Genomic DNA, 14748 nt, shown 5'->3' on the forward strand with positions numbered 1-14748 from the left:
GTCCCCTGCCCTGCCCGCCACGCGGGGTGAGTGGAGCCGGCGGCGCCGTGCCGCTCGCCGTGGGATCCCGCTTCGCTGCCGGCAGCGCTTTCTGGCTCACGGCGAACCTCTCCCATTGCTGTTCCATCGCGCGGGCTGCTTGACGGCATGAAAAGTTTTTCAGTGTTTGTGTGTGTCGGGTTTCTCTCTCTTCCTGGCGTCGACTCTTTTTCTTCCAGCGCGACCTGTTATTCCTCGTTGAACATGAGGATGATTTGGGTTTGCTGAAGTGCTCTGGGTGGCAGAAACCGTCTCACTCCAGACCCCGGCGGCTGCTTCTCATTCATCACTACTGAGTCGTAGAAATGGTTCTGATACATAGTCCCCCTCCAGCCTGTAACTTTCCAATCTGAAATCTTTTAACTTTGTTTTTCTGTCCTGCTCCGTGTCATTATCAGGATGGTTTAGCGGCAGCTGGTGGATCTGCTCTGTTCGCTTGCAGCTGGGCCTTTAGTAGGGCAGTCCCCTGGTGAAAAACAATTCTGCTAATCTCTAATTCCCTTAGTTTGGTGCTGTCTCTCTCCGCCCTGTTGGCGTTCAGCTGCGTGGACTCAGCAGAAAGCAAGACGGACTGGAGGCCAGCAAAGGCTTCTCACCACCAGTTGCATGGTGGAGGGCGGCAACGCAGCTTCTCTGGGGTCCAGAATAAGCAAAATGAGTCTCGTAAGACTTGGGGGTACAAAACCAGCCGGCAGCAGGGAACTCGGTGAGCCTGAATTTCCTCTAATGTGTAAAACCTGCTCGGGGGAGGAGGGCACGGGTGTGCCGTTCCTTGGAGGTGGAAGGATCCCTCTGCGTCTTCACCCAGAAGTGCTTTGTGGACAGCTTTGACTTGATTTTTATACACAGACTTGGTTTAAGGCCATGTCATAGGTGGAGGTTGTGTTAGGGAGGGCTTATCTACGTGGAGCTTGTACAGCTTTTACAGCACCACAACTGCTGAGATGACTGAACCGGGTCCAGCACGGGGCGTACCGGTGGAAATGCATCGACCGAGGTTGCCGTGTTCATTGGCAGGGCTGTATTTGTAGTGCTTATTAAAAAAATAGAATATTAAACTATTAGGATATTAAACTAACCGCTGTTTTTTAGGGAGAAGAATTTGTCATGCTGATGACGTTTGTTCCTGTAGTTTCCTACAGGCCGTGTGTTTCTGCTGGAGAGGTGGGCACAGTACGGCATGGTACGACACGTCTGGGAGCCCGGCACTGGTTTGAGGCTCCAGCCACCAAGGGCAGGATTTGAGGTCTTTCACCACTGATGGGGACAGGGATCCCGTTCTTCCCTCGCCCCCTCCCCATGAAGCCCCGCAGCCTCCCTCCACCTGCTGGCCGTGCTCTTTTTAATGCTCCTCAGCCCTTTTTGGGCACCTTTTGGTTACGTGTGGGTTCCCTCTGCGCGAGGAGACGTAAGGCTGCTAGTTCTGTGCCCACACACCATCTGCTGAAGATTGTGTGACACTGTCCTCATCGGTCCGGCCCAGTGCCACACTGGGGCTGCTGTCGCTCCTGTCGCGTCAGCTGCTGCAGCCGCTCTCCTGCGCACACTGACGCCTGCAGAAGGGGAACGAGTCTACCTGGGAAACTGTCGTGTTTTTTTTAAATGTCGGGCTCCTAAATAATTCATTTTCCACGCTGTTCCGTGAGCTTACCCTCCTGTCCCAGCCGGAGGGGCTGTCCCGTGCCATCAAAACAGGCTGTATTTTGTGCAAGGGTTTGCAGTCGCACCGCGCACGCCCGTGCGGCAGCGTGGGGAGCGCTTCCCTTGGCGGGTGCAGGACTTCACTGCGCTGCTGCCGCTGCTGCTGGCGTTACTGCCGGCGCCGGCTTTGCCTCTCGAACCACAAGACCGCTCTGAGACGAGCCACGCAGCGACACCGCTCTCTGCAGCCATCTGGCCGTCTCTTCAGTTGTCTTTGGCTTAATCCAAAACCCGATTTGGGCAAATAACTTGTATTAATTGCCATGTTGAAGTCCCCCTCATCTTTAGAAAGAAAGGAAGTGGGTTCCCTCCCCGGAGCGGGGTGTCTGGCTGAGGTTTGAGGCGACTGCCGGTGCTGACTGCAGCGCCTTCGGGTGCTGTGTTTTGTGCGTGGTTGCTACTTTCTAGTGCTAGTCGAGAAAATAATCATTCCTGCAAAGTATTTGTATAGAGATTAAAGCTGAAGAAGCTACACAGCTTGTTATCCAGAAGCTGATCTACATGAGGAAAAAACATATATGTTGCTGACAGCACATCGCAGCAAAGGGTGTAATTGAACGAGCTCTGCAAAAAGCTTAATTCTAAATATAGAGGACCACACTACGCTCAATACTGTTTTGGAAAGTGTGGCTGAGCCATCATTATGTATCTTCCCCTCCTCCACCTGTGCCGCAGGGTGTCAGAGGATGAAGTATACATTACTGTGTTTCGCTTTCTTGGTTTATTTTTGGTTTAAATCCAGTGGGTTTTTCTGGGGTAGGATGCGTCCTGATTTTAAGGTGAAGAGCAGGTCTGCTGCTGCTTGCTCTGCCCCGTCACTTAGGAATCTAAATGGGTGTAAAGTGTTCTTTATACTCAGTCTCAATTTCTGGGTAATCTGAGCAAAAGAATGAGGTATATTTAATGGAGCAGGCCAGTATTGTTCCGGCAGGCATGGGTGCTTTATAACGTTGCAGAGGCGAGCAAGGGAGCTGGCAGGGTGGAGGTGCTTTCAGCAGCTTTGGCTATTTCTAAAAACAATTCCCAATGCTGCGTGGATCCCCGGAGAGCAAACTGAAGCCTGCTGAGATCCGGCTTAGAGCCCTAAACTTTCTAGCGGTCCGGATGGTCTATTGCATCCACTGATGCTGAAGATGCCAGAAAATCAGCCACACTGCCTTTTGCACAGGTCTTTCCTGGGTTTAAGCTATCAAAAAAAAAATGAAGCCTTTTCCGGTAAAATTGTTCTTAGCTTCTGAAATGAGAGTATGAATCATAGAACGGTTTAGGTTGGAAGGGACCTTAAAGACCATCTTGTTCCACCCCCTGCCCCGGGCAGGGACACCTCCCCCCAGCCCAGGTTGCTCCAAGCCCTGTCCAACCTGGCCTTGAACACCTCCAGGGATGGGGCAGCCACAGCTTCTCGGGGCAACCTGCCCCAGGGGCTCACCACCCGCACAGACAAGAATTTCTTCCTGATATCTCATCTAAATCTCCCCTCTTCCAGCTTAAAACAGTTCCCCCTCATCCCATGGCTCCCCTCCCTGATCCAGAGTCCCTCCCCAGCTCTCCTGGAGCCCCTTTAGGCACTGGAAGGGGCTCTGAGGTCTCCCCTTTTTGGCCTTCTCTTCTCCAGGCTGAACCCCCCCAACTCTCCCAGCCTGTCCTCCCAGCAGAGGGGCTCCAGCCCTCCCAGCATCTCCGGGGCCTCCTCTGGCCCCGCTCCAACAGCTCCGTCTCCTTCTGCTGGTGGGGCCCCCCGAGCTGGAGGCAGCACTGCAGGGGGGTCTCCCCAGAGCTGAGTAGAGGGGCAGAATCCCCTCCTTCACCCTCCTGGCCACACTCTGGATGCAGCCCAGGGTACGGTTGGCCTTCTGGGCTGCCGTATGGTAGAATATGGTAGAATGTCAGTGAAACTTGGCTGGCAGAGAAGTAACGCATTCTGGAAAGTCCTGTGGGAAACTACGATGTGAAAAAGCTGTTGGTCCTGCGGGCGATGGAGTCAGAGCAGCACTGCGTTTCCAGCGATGCTCTGAGAAACCCCTCTGCGAGATATGGCAGATTGGCTTCCCAAACACCGACCGTCTGCCCACCGCAGTCCTGGAGGGGATTCTGTGCCGTTTAGGCTTAGACGGGAGATGCCTTGCGGGGAGGAGGGACCGTAAAGCTCGCAAGGCGTTACACTTCTCGGAACAGAGTAAAGCGTGACGGGGCTGAGGTCTGGATTAGAGCCGCGTGATGGGGTGATGCTGGGGTGGTGGTGGCAGCCGCTGAGCCCATTGTAAACCAGATCAACCCTGTGGTCACTCTGCCTTGCCGGGAGGGTACGTCAGACCTTTGCCCAGCCCCGGTGCTCAGCTGCTTTGGCCGCCTTTTGTCTCGGGCTCTGCTGGCTGTATCCTCGGTGTAAGTGATGGAGGATTGAGATCTGGCCTCGCTGTGGCATCTGTCTACAATAAATATTAAAATTTCCACCAGACATAAGGTCAGCGTTGATCAAAATAGAGCAAGCAGTTTACAGAGGGAAAGATTCTGAAAAGAAGGACTTAAGCTCCTAAAAGTGCTTTGAAAATGGTCTTGGGGAGGGCTGGGAGGCCGGAGAGCGCCGGGAGGACTGTAGGCAGCGGATACAATTGCCCGTTTTGGCGGAAATCTGGCCTCGTCTAAATTGGCACTGAAGCGACATCGCCCACACAGCCGGGAGGTCCAGCAAGAATATGGAGAACGTGTCTTGTTCTAAATTTGTGGGTTTCGCTTGCAGTTTGAAGGCACCAACTCCTCCTTTTCAGGGTATTTCTATTAGTCGATTTGAAACTTGTAAGAACCCTGGTGAGGTTTTTTTGGGGGTTTTTTTTTTGGTTTTTTTTTTTAGGCAAGTGCATTTGGTAGCAGTGCGCCTAAATAAGGGCAGATGCATAGGAGGTGTAGATTTTTCTAAGAACTTGATTGTTGCTGTTGCTTACCATCTCTGCAGCTGGGGGTGCTTCAGTAGTAAATCTCATTTACCACGTGCTGCTTTTGCTGTGAGGGTTGGTGGGAACGCTTTGAAACGGGTTCATCTCAGCAGAAGGCTTCTTGGTTAGATTTTGGAAGAAAAATCTGGACATTCCTGTGGCTCCTCTGCCCCGTGCGCCCTCGCTGGGTTCAGAAATGCTACAGAAGGAGGGGGAGATGGGCAAAGGGAATGATTTTGTGATTAATTTCTTAATTGCCAAACATCCAGCTGTGGCAGAGGCTTTGTGCAGTGGCACTGGATTTGTGCATCCACTTTCTGCTGATGCTTTGTTTCTGCACCACGCTGTGATTTTCTTCCTTTCTGAGTAGCCTGAGTATTTATCCACTGGAATCGGGATGCTTGGGGTATATTTTCATAATATTATGGCTTTTAATGTGGGAGAGTGGAGCCGTGGATTTATAGGTACCTTCCCGTCTTTGTGTTCCTTTCTGCCCTGAAGTGCGGTAGTAGAGAGTAAGGGTGGTTTTGTAACAGTTGACCGTAAAATGCAATGGTGTAGTCCATGCCCTAGCGAAAGCACATTTATGCTCCTGCAGAGCCGTACTTTGTGTTCGCAGCAGAGATAAAGACGGTAGGAAATCAGTCAAGGGTTGCAAAGCGTGTGGGTTCCCCCCGTGCACCCACACGTGTTCGCCTTCTCTCGCATGGTGCCTCTGAGCCCCGGAGATCAGGAGGAGACGATCACTTTGTGATGTTTTTTCCTGCTCAGTCAAACCATCAGCTTGCAGAAACCAGGTTCGCTGTTGCCCGCTTTCCGTCGCGGCACCTCCCTGCAGGGGAGCAGCTTGTGCAAGGCGCTCTTAGCTCTGTTGCTCCTCTCCGAGCGGTGGTTACTCTTCAAACCCAACAATGGTGTGTTGTGAAACTTGCCACTGAGTTTTAATCGTGGCCACGTGGCGTGCGCTGGTGTTCAGGCATCTTTTGCGACTGATGACAGAGGTGTCTTTTTTTAAAGAGGCTGCGTCGAGGAAGGGAGGGCAGATGGGGTTTTGTTTTCTCCAAGACTTGGAAAAGTGGGTCTGGCAGATGTGGCCAGGTAGGACTGGAGCTGCTGGTTCAGTGAAGCATGGAATAAAATCGTAACGCTTGCATAGGCAGGACTTCAATCACCGGGTACCAAAAGTTGTTTTAATACTGCTCTGCGGAGGCATGGCTTTTATAGCACGGCTGTAGTTGGGTTGGTAATTATTAGCAGTAGTTAGATGGTATCAGTCGTGCCATTCAGTATGTAGCTTTTGATCTATCTGTCAGTTCTGCTAGGGTTTTTTTGTGGACTGTATAATTAAAATCACATTCAAAATAATCCCCCCTTCCCCTCTCTGTTTTTCCAGGAGGCGAAGGGCAGAGTGGAGATGGGCAGCAGACCGTGCAGCCATCGTCAGTCGCTGGAATTGGCTCCAAGCCCACGTCTCAGACCTGGAATACCGAATCCGGCAGCAAACGGACATTTACAAGCAGATTAGAGCCAATAAGGTGAGGACCAGGAGCGGGTTTGGATACCTGTGATTCTGCTGTCTGCCTCCTAACGGCTCTCTTTTCTGATGCAGTGGAGACTGTGTATGCAAAGTCTGATGCTTTCCTCCCCCCCCTGCATCTCTCAAAAAGCACGTTGCACACTTGTGACTAATGGTAATGCTATTTGGCATGGGCTGAGTGCAGTTCCTTTCCCTGGTTCAATATGGTAACACGAAGAGAGCAATACCTTACTTTAAAGTCAGTCTTGGGGTACTGAACAAAACCGTTGCTTTTGCATGCCTGTTGCTGTTCCTGCTGTTCAAGCCTTTCTCTTTTTTATTTGATTAAAAAAAAACCACCTTCCCATTCTTTCTTTTGAGAGTAGCTGAAGATGGGGATAAGGAGCAACTTTACAAGAGACTTATTGGGGAAGGGAGGGGACTGTGGAGGAAGTTAACTACAGATGCTATCACATAGCACAGGCGTAAAATTGAGTCTGTATCATAAAAAAAAAAAGACTGTTTCTAGGTGCTGACCTTTCTCTGTGACAGGAATTATTTTTTTCAGACTTGCTCTCAGATGGTGGGAGAATGGGGGAGAGCAGAGAAGGGATGAGGAAGAATTGTTATCGAGACTTGTTCAGGCATGCGCGTCTAAATGTCAGGCCTTGGAGGGGGGAATGTCTGGAGTTTGTGGCAGGAAGGCTCACGGTATTGCATCAACTTCCAGATCCTCAGGAATTCCGAGTCCAGCAAAGGCTTTTCCCAAGATGTGCGGTGCTTGGGGGCGGTGGGGAGGGAGGCTTCCAGGCGGGTGGAAGGCACGGGCAGGGGAGGGGGACTGGACTTGTATGCAGCTATGTAGAAAAACAGGCTGGAGTGAGTGAGGGCTATAAATGACAAAGAGCGTGACTTGCTGAACGGAATGCATCACCCAGATTAGAACAAAAAGCTTCTGGGTCTGTATGTCAAATTAATGAACCAGTTTCAGAAAGAATCGTCTTCCTTTTGTCTTAAGAAAGCTGATCATGCAAGATGGTCTCTAAGTATGAAATACAAAATAGCTAAACGTTTATATGCTAGAAGTTAAGTAATGGAAGATACGAGAAAACTCACCTGATGAAGTGGAAGATCCAGTGCTTTCTCCAGATGATGACAACTTGACAGCCCTGGGAAATGGCCTGATGGTGGCTACCAGTATCCCCTCTGTTTTTATCTAAGGTTGCAGTCTGTAGGTCTGGAAGGAGAACATCACAGTATTGTGTCAAAGTTGAAAAGTACATCTGAGGTTTTGGCAAACAGGATGTCATCTCTTTTCTTTTGTTCAAACAAACCCTCCTCAACTGCGATAACCCAATACGTGAATTTACGATGCCACTTGGAGTGGCAGAGGGGTTCAAAGGGTTCAGATGTTGAGGATTTGGTAGTGGCTGTCCTGCCCGAACAAGGAAACAGGTATCAAATACCCCCTCTTTCTGATAGGACTTCATGGGGATCACCGCTGGCACCCAACTGTCGTTGTCTTGATGTTGTGGAGCTCAAGGATCCCTTGCGAAACGTGTTCTGTTTTCATCAATGAAAAACTCAAGAGTTAAGATTTGTAAAAGCAGTTTGGGACGAGTACAGGAGACTGGGGAAGTGAGTGCATGTTTCAGCAGTACAAGAGTCTTGTCAGAATGGATTTGGCGTCAAATTGTACAAGGACAAGAAGGAAAGAATTTGGAGACACCTCATTTTTTCTGTCAACATCACTTAACTCTAGCTTATTTGGCCATAAGGAGGTTAAAACGTAGCCACTGCAGGAATTCAAAGTTGCTATTCTATTTTACTCCTTTTTTAGGCTAATTACCTTTATATGTTAAGGTTTACATCCCAGCGTACCCTTCAAGAAAGATGCATTGCTCTGTCAGGTGGAAGCAAGGGAAGGGCCAGGCAGCCGAAAATAACCTTCTGTTTTGAAGGTATGCTGCTGCCCGGGTGTCTCAGCAGTAATTGTGTTTTCAGCACATTGGGATCGGCTCGGTCGGAGCCTGGTGAGATGCGGAGGAAAACAACAACCCAGCGAGCCTGGGTTCGGAGTTAGTTGTAAAGCACTGTGTTTTCTGGCGCTTAAAAATAGCAGAGTGTTGTGCCTTCAGTCTTGTGTTGGTTTTAACGAGTGCATACAGTTAATTTAAGGGACTGGACGTCCATGAAGCTAATAAGGTGGTTTTGTTTCTTTTCACAAATGTGCTTTGTTGGGCTGTTTTTAGGTGGGGTGCGGCACGGTGCGGGTCCCCCCACGCAGAGCCTTCGCACCTCCCTGCCTGCGTGGGCGGCAGATGCTCCGTGTTTGAAAAGGAACAAAACAGCATTTTTCCTCTCTTTCTGTGTCTCCTACGAGTTTCACCCTTAGATGGAATAAGAGGTAAATTAAGATGAAGGGCTCCTTGCGGGAATTTTGTGTGGTGGCAGACTTGGTTGAAATACAGTGACCGTAACTCCTTAAAGACAGGGTTGTTTTGCACATCGTCACTGCAGACCCAGGTTTGACTTGTTCCCAGCCCATCCGAGGCAAATTTGCCATGTTCCCTTCGAGGTTTTGGTCTGGTCGGTTCACAGCTTGTCCCGTGGGGAGAGCTGTGCTCTGCTTGGAGCTGCTGAGTCAAGAGAAACCCGTGATGGGAAGGGTGGGATGGGAGTTAGGAGGAGCCTCTTGCTGGAGGAATTTGCAGCTCTCACATGAGTTTCCTGTGTCTGCACTGGTATGTCGGGCTTAGGGCACGATAAGAGACGCTGCTGTCCCTCTGCAGGGCTGTTCAGGATACTCAATCCCTTTCTGATCTGTCTTAATGTGTGTCGGTCCTCTTCCTCGCCCATTAGACCCTTGGCAGAAGCTGCTGACTCTTACAGGACTGTGAGACATCTGAGATCTCTCTCTGTATCTGTCTCTGTCTGAGACCCGTACGATTGACTTCTCATTAATGCCATAATTACTGATAAAAATGGGAGTAAAGAAGCAGCAAACTTGCCTATAAATATTGGAGAGGGCCTTCCTTTTTCCTTTGTTCTGGAGAATGCTAGTGAAAAACAAGTATTGCGTGACCTTGGAATCATTCAGATGTGCTGCTCCTTTCCCTTTCCTGAAAGGGAGATGGAAATTTGATGTTGCCCTTCTAATTCCTCTCTATTATTCAGAAGTGTATAAATAACAGAGATTTAAAACTCTTGGAAGCAAAGCGGAGAGCACAAGCCCCGAGTAGGAAGATGCCATCCAACCTGAAGGTCTGTGGGTCCGTGGAGGCTGTCTCCTGGGCTGGGAAAGGAGGTCTGGCGTGCATGGGAGGTTTGGGCAGAGCAGCTTCTGTACGAGGGCATGAAAACCAAAGCTGCGACTGTCACAAGTAAGGCTGCTTAATTCCTGCTCCTGCCTGAGGCGTGGAGCAGCTCCCTTCATCCTCTTCCTTTAAACTGAAGGCAGAAGTCCTTGGTGGCTGTTTCTGTTCCCGATGCCCACGCTTCCCCATCCCGTTCTCTCGTTGAGCAAATGAGAAGCCCAAGTGCTTTCTGGAGTGTCAAAGGGAAGCAGTTTCCTTGGTTCCAATTTTGGATTCAGTCTCGGTTTCTCCCTTTTTCATGTCCACTGTCTCCTACACCTGACACCTGGAGATGACCGACCTCTTTGCTGAAGCATGCCTGAGGATGTTTCTAGAAGCAATGGTGAAATGTGATGGGTTGCTTTCGGAGAGGGATCTTTCAAGAATAGAGGGAAAGCACAGCAGTATTTAATTGAGTTTAGACTTCCAGCCTCTCTTGTGCACTAAGCATCCTCCTGGGATGTCAGAAAACTCTAGAAAATCATCATCGTGTTTATTCTGGAAGCTGGCTACTTCCTCATTGCCGGTCAGAGGCCACGTATAGTTGTATTTAGTTTATGAACTGTTTTTAAATAAGGTAACCCCGAACTACGGGCTACCGCTATCTTTCTGCAAAGCCACCGATCTGTTGTACAGATGATTGTGTGAAGGTGTAAGATGAGCCTTACGAGCAACTTCCATGGCCACGTTCCACGGCATCGGTCACGTAAGATTGGACTTTGTGGCCTTTGAGGGAAGCCTTGTAGCTCTCTCCTCTCTCCAGATGACACGTCCAGGTTCCCTTCCAGGCTCCTTTCTTGTGACACACCGTGCGACCTCCAGAATTATTTTCTGTTGACTGATCTGCCCGTTGTTAATCTGAGCAGCCCTTTCCGTAGTTCCTTGTTTGACCAAATGCAAACTTGTTCTGGCTTGTCTTTGTTCTGGACTGTATTCGTGGCCTGTAGGTTCTACCAACTCTCTAATCCCTCGCACATCTTGGCCTGCTTTGTTATAAAATAGCTCACAATATGCGTAATTATAATGATTTTATTTTACCTTGTGTTCTTTAGAGAGAAAGCAGTCCTGCCTTCAGAGTAAGCTTCACTTAGAGTAAAACATAAATAGGACAACATATGTTAAGCCTGATAAAACAGTGCTCTGCCACTGTGCTTTGTCCCGCTAGGTTTCCAGCGATGGCTTGTTTATTATCAGTGTTTTTCCTTCCTTATTGAATTTTGTGAATATCACTTCTTCGAAAAAAAAATCTGCTCAGAGTAACAAGTTTGACTGTAGCTTTTTGGCACCCGCTCAGAATGGTTTGCTTGGCTGTGGTGGCGAGTTCCACTTTGTACTCTGAAGGCAGCCGTTTCCTGCGCCGCGCTACAGCAAAACGTTCTCTTTGGTTTCGCTGGCGTGCGCCTCGCGTGCGGGAGGAGGGGAAGGGCTGGGAAGCGGGACGGCAGCGGCGTTTCAGCAGTTTTGCCCGAGAGGGAGCTAACTGTCTACTGTTAATGGGCTGAAGGCATGTGATCTGGCTCCAGCCACCGTCCTTCCCCCTCCCGAGTTCAGCTTAGATGTCAGGAAAATCCGGGCAGCAGGGGATTCGGTTTGGCGTGGTGTCTGAAAAATGCGGTGGGAACGCGAGCCTTGCTGTGCAGCGGGTGTAGTGTCTGGGGGATGATGGACGCGCAGTTTCCCTGCTGAGACCGAAGGACCTGCAGTTAATTCCTGTTCCCTTCCCTCTCTTCCAGGGGCTGATAGTTCTTGGTGAAGCATCACCCCCTGATCCTGCTGTAGATGATGCATCCCGTCCCGTTAGTGCTGAAGTTAAGCTGGAGCCTGGGGCTGACCGGCTGGTAAGTGCCAGCAGCAGAAGTGACTGGGTCCAGATACTTCGCGTTTGTGAATTTTTGGGTAGGGAAATTTCATCATTTTAAGCTGCGGTGGCAAGAGCCGCTCGAACCGTGTGTCTGGCGTGGGACTGGCCTCCTGCAGAAGCGCCTCTGCGGGACTCCACGTGGGAATTGCTGACCTGTTGGTCTGTGTAACTCGCCTCATCCCGGGTTATTTTGGGGTTAATAAACGATAGGATTTAAACACCTTTTAGAACAGAGTTCCTCGGGGTACTTTTGTAATATGCATTAGCATTTTGCGAAGCTTAAAAATCCTAACTAATCCTTTCCCTCTAGCAAAAAAAGTACCTCAAACTGAGAGCAGCACAATTAGCAAAGGCTTCTAAAGATGTGGCTATTAATATCTGCCTGAGTGTTACCCCTTGGAAAGGGAACTAATGATTTCAGTGAGATGCACTGGAAACTATGCGGAGTGCCAGGTATTTATTATTTAATGCAGAAATGTAGGGCACAGACTAAAGGCTCGATCGTACCGTTCAGCTTGGCTGTGATTACTTTTGATCCTGCGGGACAGATCGACGTATTGAAATGGAGGATTTTGAAGTGGGGTAGTACGAGGAGAAGGATGGTCCCTACGTGGCTCAAACTCCTCCTGCCAAGCTGCAGCGCTCCTGCTTTTCTGTCCTAATGCCGCGTTCGGGGAGAAACCGAGTTTCACTGCAGTGGGAGTGCTTGAGCTTCATAGACAGATATTCAATGTAGTTGATACAGATAGAAAACTTAACTAGAAGTGACCGTAAAATTGTACTTGGAGTGTTTTCTCCTATCGCTGGCAAGACTTTGTCAGAGTTTTCCTGATCCTGAATGATAATCGGGAAATACTGTGAAATTTTTGATTAACGCCGGACCGCAGAGGGGTTATTACGAGTGATTGTAATGTCTCCTCGCTTGACACTGCCTTTCAGATGTGCGTTTGGAGTTTAAGGCTGTAATTAGCAGTTTAGCTGAGGCCAAAACTCCGCCGTGTGATGTGGTACAATGAACAGGTTTTGCTCGCGACTGAAATAGTAGATGGTGCTTCAGATGAAACCAGAGCCACGCTGGAGGAGCGACGGGAGGCTGGAGAGCCAGGATGACGGGGGCCGCTACGGATCGTGATTGAATCACGAGCATTACGCACTGTCTGGTTTTGAGCAATGATGTCCGTCTGTCGTGTGCTTTGCCCCCCCTTCCCCTTTTCATGCTTTAACCCAAAAAGCGCTCAGAGAATAATAAACAAGTGCAGTGACAGCGCGCTCCGATTCCTTTCAGAACCGGCATGTTCCTGCAGTGATGAATTGGCTGTTATTTGGGAGCTAATCTGTAAATAGCAGGCCGATAACGGAGATGAATGATCAAATTTAACAGCGAAAGGAAGAATATATTCTTCCTTATCTGTTTAAATCAGGATGTTTATTTGACACGAGTATATTTTCAACCTGGAATCTGCAGGTGGAGGGACTGTGGCCCACCTGGCTTTGTCCCTACACACTAAAGACATTTGCCATATGCTTACAGAATCATCACATTGTCCTTTTTTAGGTTGTCTTGCACATCGTCTCTGTATGTAGAGAACAGACAGTGTCTGTAGATTTCTGATGTACGGAAAAACAAAATGCTTGCTTGGCCAGGGCTGTCTGGTTTTGCCGCTCACAGCCATCCCGCTGTCGCCGTGTTTATTCCATTTCCCACTTTGTGCCTTTTCTCATCCCTTTCACTTGGATACAAGCTCTTCAGAAGGGGACTTTTATCCCTGCAGCGTGAGCGCGATGGAGGTCCGCTCTCTCTCGCAGGTAACAGTGACACAAAGAACAGATCCTGCGAGCAGCGAAAAACACCAGTTTTGGTGTAAAGCAGCCTGCAGGTTCCTGCTTGGTGCCTTCTTGTGGCTGTTCCTGCAGCCGTGCTTGGTGTCTTGGAGGGTAACTCCTCCTGGAAAGGACTTTTTATTCCCCTTCCATGCGTGGCTGCTGGTGGACACTCACGGCTGCGTGCTGCCCTCTCCTCTGCAGCGGTGCTGGAGGTGTCAGCCACCAGAAACGCCGCCTCCGGGCACCCGGCTCCTACACCCCGCTGCCGGAGGGGTTGTGCTTAATTAGCCTTGCTCATAAGGGTGGGGTGTTGAGTCAGAGCCTTGATCTGCTCCCAGCCAGAGATTAGCCCAGAGACCAGTCCTGTTGTGTTAGGACACTTACTGGGAAGGGTATCTCTTGGGTTTCTCCTGGAGAGGTGCTTATCATTTTGGCAGTTTGGGCTGCTTAGAATTAGGCGCGCCTTTTTTTGCCCCTTTTTTTTTAATTTCCCAAACTGGCAGAGTAAGAGACAGGTCTGCAACGTGGAGGAAGGGGGGAAATCCATCCTGTCTCATCCCCAGCTCCTCCTTGGATCTCATCCGCTCATGGGCACCTCCCTTGGCCGGCATTAATGCAGGATACGTGTCCTTGGGCATCGGCTTGGTGTGTGGGATGTGGCTGATAATCCCTCGGAGGACCCAATTCCGTCGTCAGTGGAGGGACAGGCTTTGCAAAGACGTCTTGGGAATGTCTGTTGGGAACTGGAAGCTCAGTATGTGAATAAATATTTTTGCCTGAAGACGGGAATAACACGAAGCCCTGAAGAAATATCTCAGCTGTTGATATTGATTCCCTGCTTGTATTGCTGGTCTAGCGAGAGGGATGCGCTTACAATTTTTAATAGTAAATGAGATAAGATATTGATGGAGTGTCTTGGTAAGGCTTTTCGCTGTGTTAGGGGTTTGTATCTAGTGACAGGTGAAGGTCTGAAACTGTCTGGGGTTTGTTTGGGTTTTTTTGGAATATGGGGGATATCTCTGGTGCTGGGCCATGACTACCCGCCTGCCAGCACACAGCTTCTCTCCTGCCGCGGGAGCCCCTGGTACTCTGCAGGCTCCTGGTTCCACGTGCAACAAGCAGGTGGGCCAAAGCTCTATCTGTGACCCCCCTAAAAGTCCTAGGGATCCTCAAGACCTGGACTTCCAGACCACAGACAAACCCAAAACATAGAGGAGAGCTCACTCCGGAGCATCGATGTGATACGGGTGTGATGAATGCTCCACTGGATCCCAGCCGGCCCCGGAGGAAGTCACGGCGTTGGGAGGTACCTCCAGGAGGAGCTGGTGCAAGAGCTCTGCCTCTGCTCCGAAGGCTGGAGATGTCAGTTCTTGCCGTCCTGCTCGTGTCAGAGCCGTGTTAGGGTACACCCATCTTCAGAGCGATAAGGTGAGCCTGGGCTGGTCCTGATAAATAGACTTTGGATTGAGGCTTTCCAGCTCACCCGCAGGAAGCAGAGGGGTCACCCTCTCTTCCCAT

General features: G+C 49.9%; 1 protein-coding gene across 1 annotated transcript in view; it reads left to right on the top strand.

Moving 5' to 3' along the window:
• KANSL1 (KAT8 regulatory NSL complex subunit 1) overlaps window positions 1-14748 on the top strand; it is an 84550-nt gene that overhangs the window by 49458 nt on the left and 20344 nt on the right. Inside the window, exons 2-3 of the mRNA XM_009883844.1 lie at window positions 6067-6208; window positions 11279-11383. Of these exons, the coding sequence (XP_009882146.1) occupies window positions 6067-6208; window positions 11279-11383 (247 nt within the window). The remainder of the gene's footprint in view (window positions 1-6066; window positions 6209-11278; window positions 11384-14748) is intronic.

The sequence above is a fragment of the Charadrius vociferus genome, unplaced genomic scaffold (assembly GCF_000708025.1).
Source record: "Charadrius vociferus isolate BGI_N301 unplaced genomic scaffold, ASM70802v2 scaffold484, whole genome shotgun sequence".
NCBI classification, from domain to species: domain Eukaryota; kingdom Metazoa; phylum Chordata; class Aves; order Charadriiformes; family Charadriidae; genus Charadrius; species Charadrius vociferus.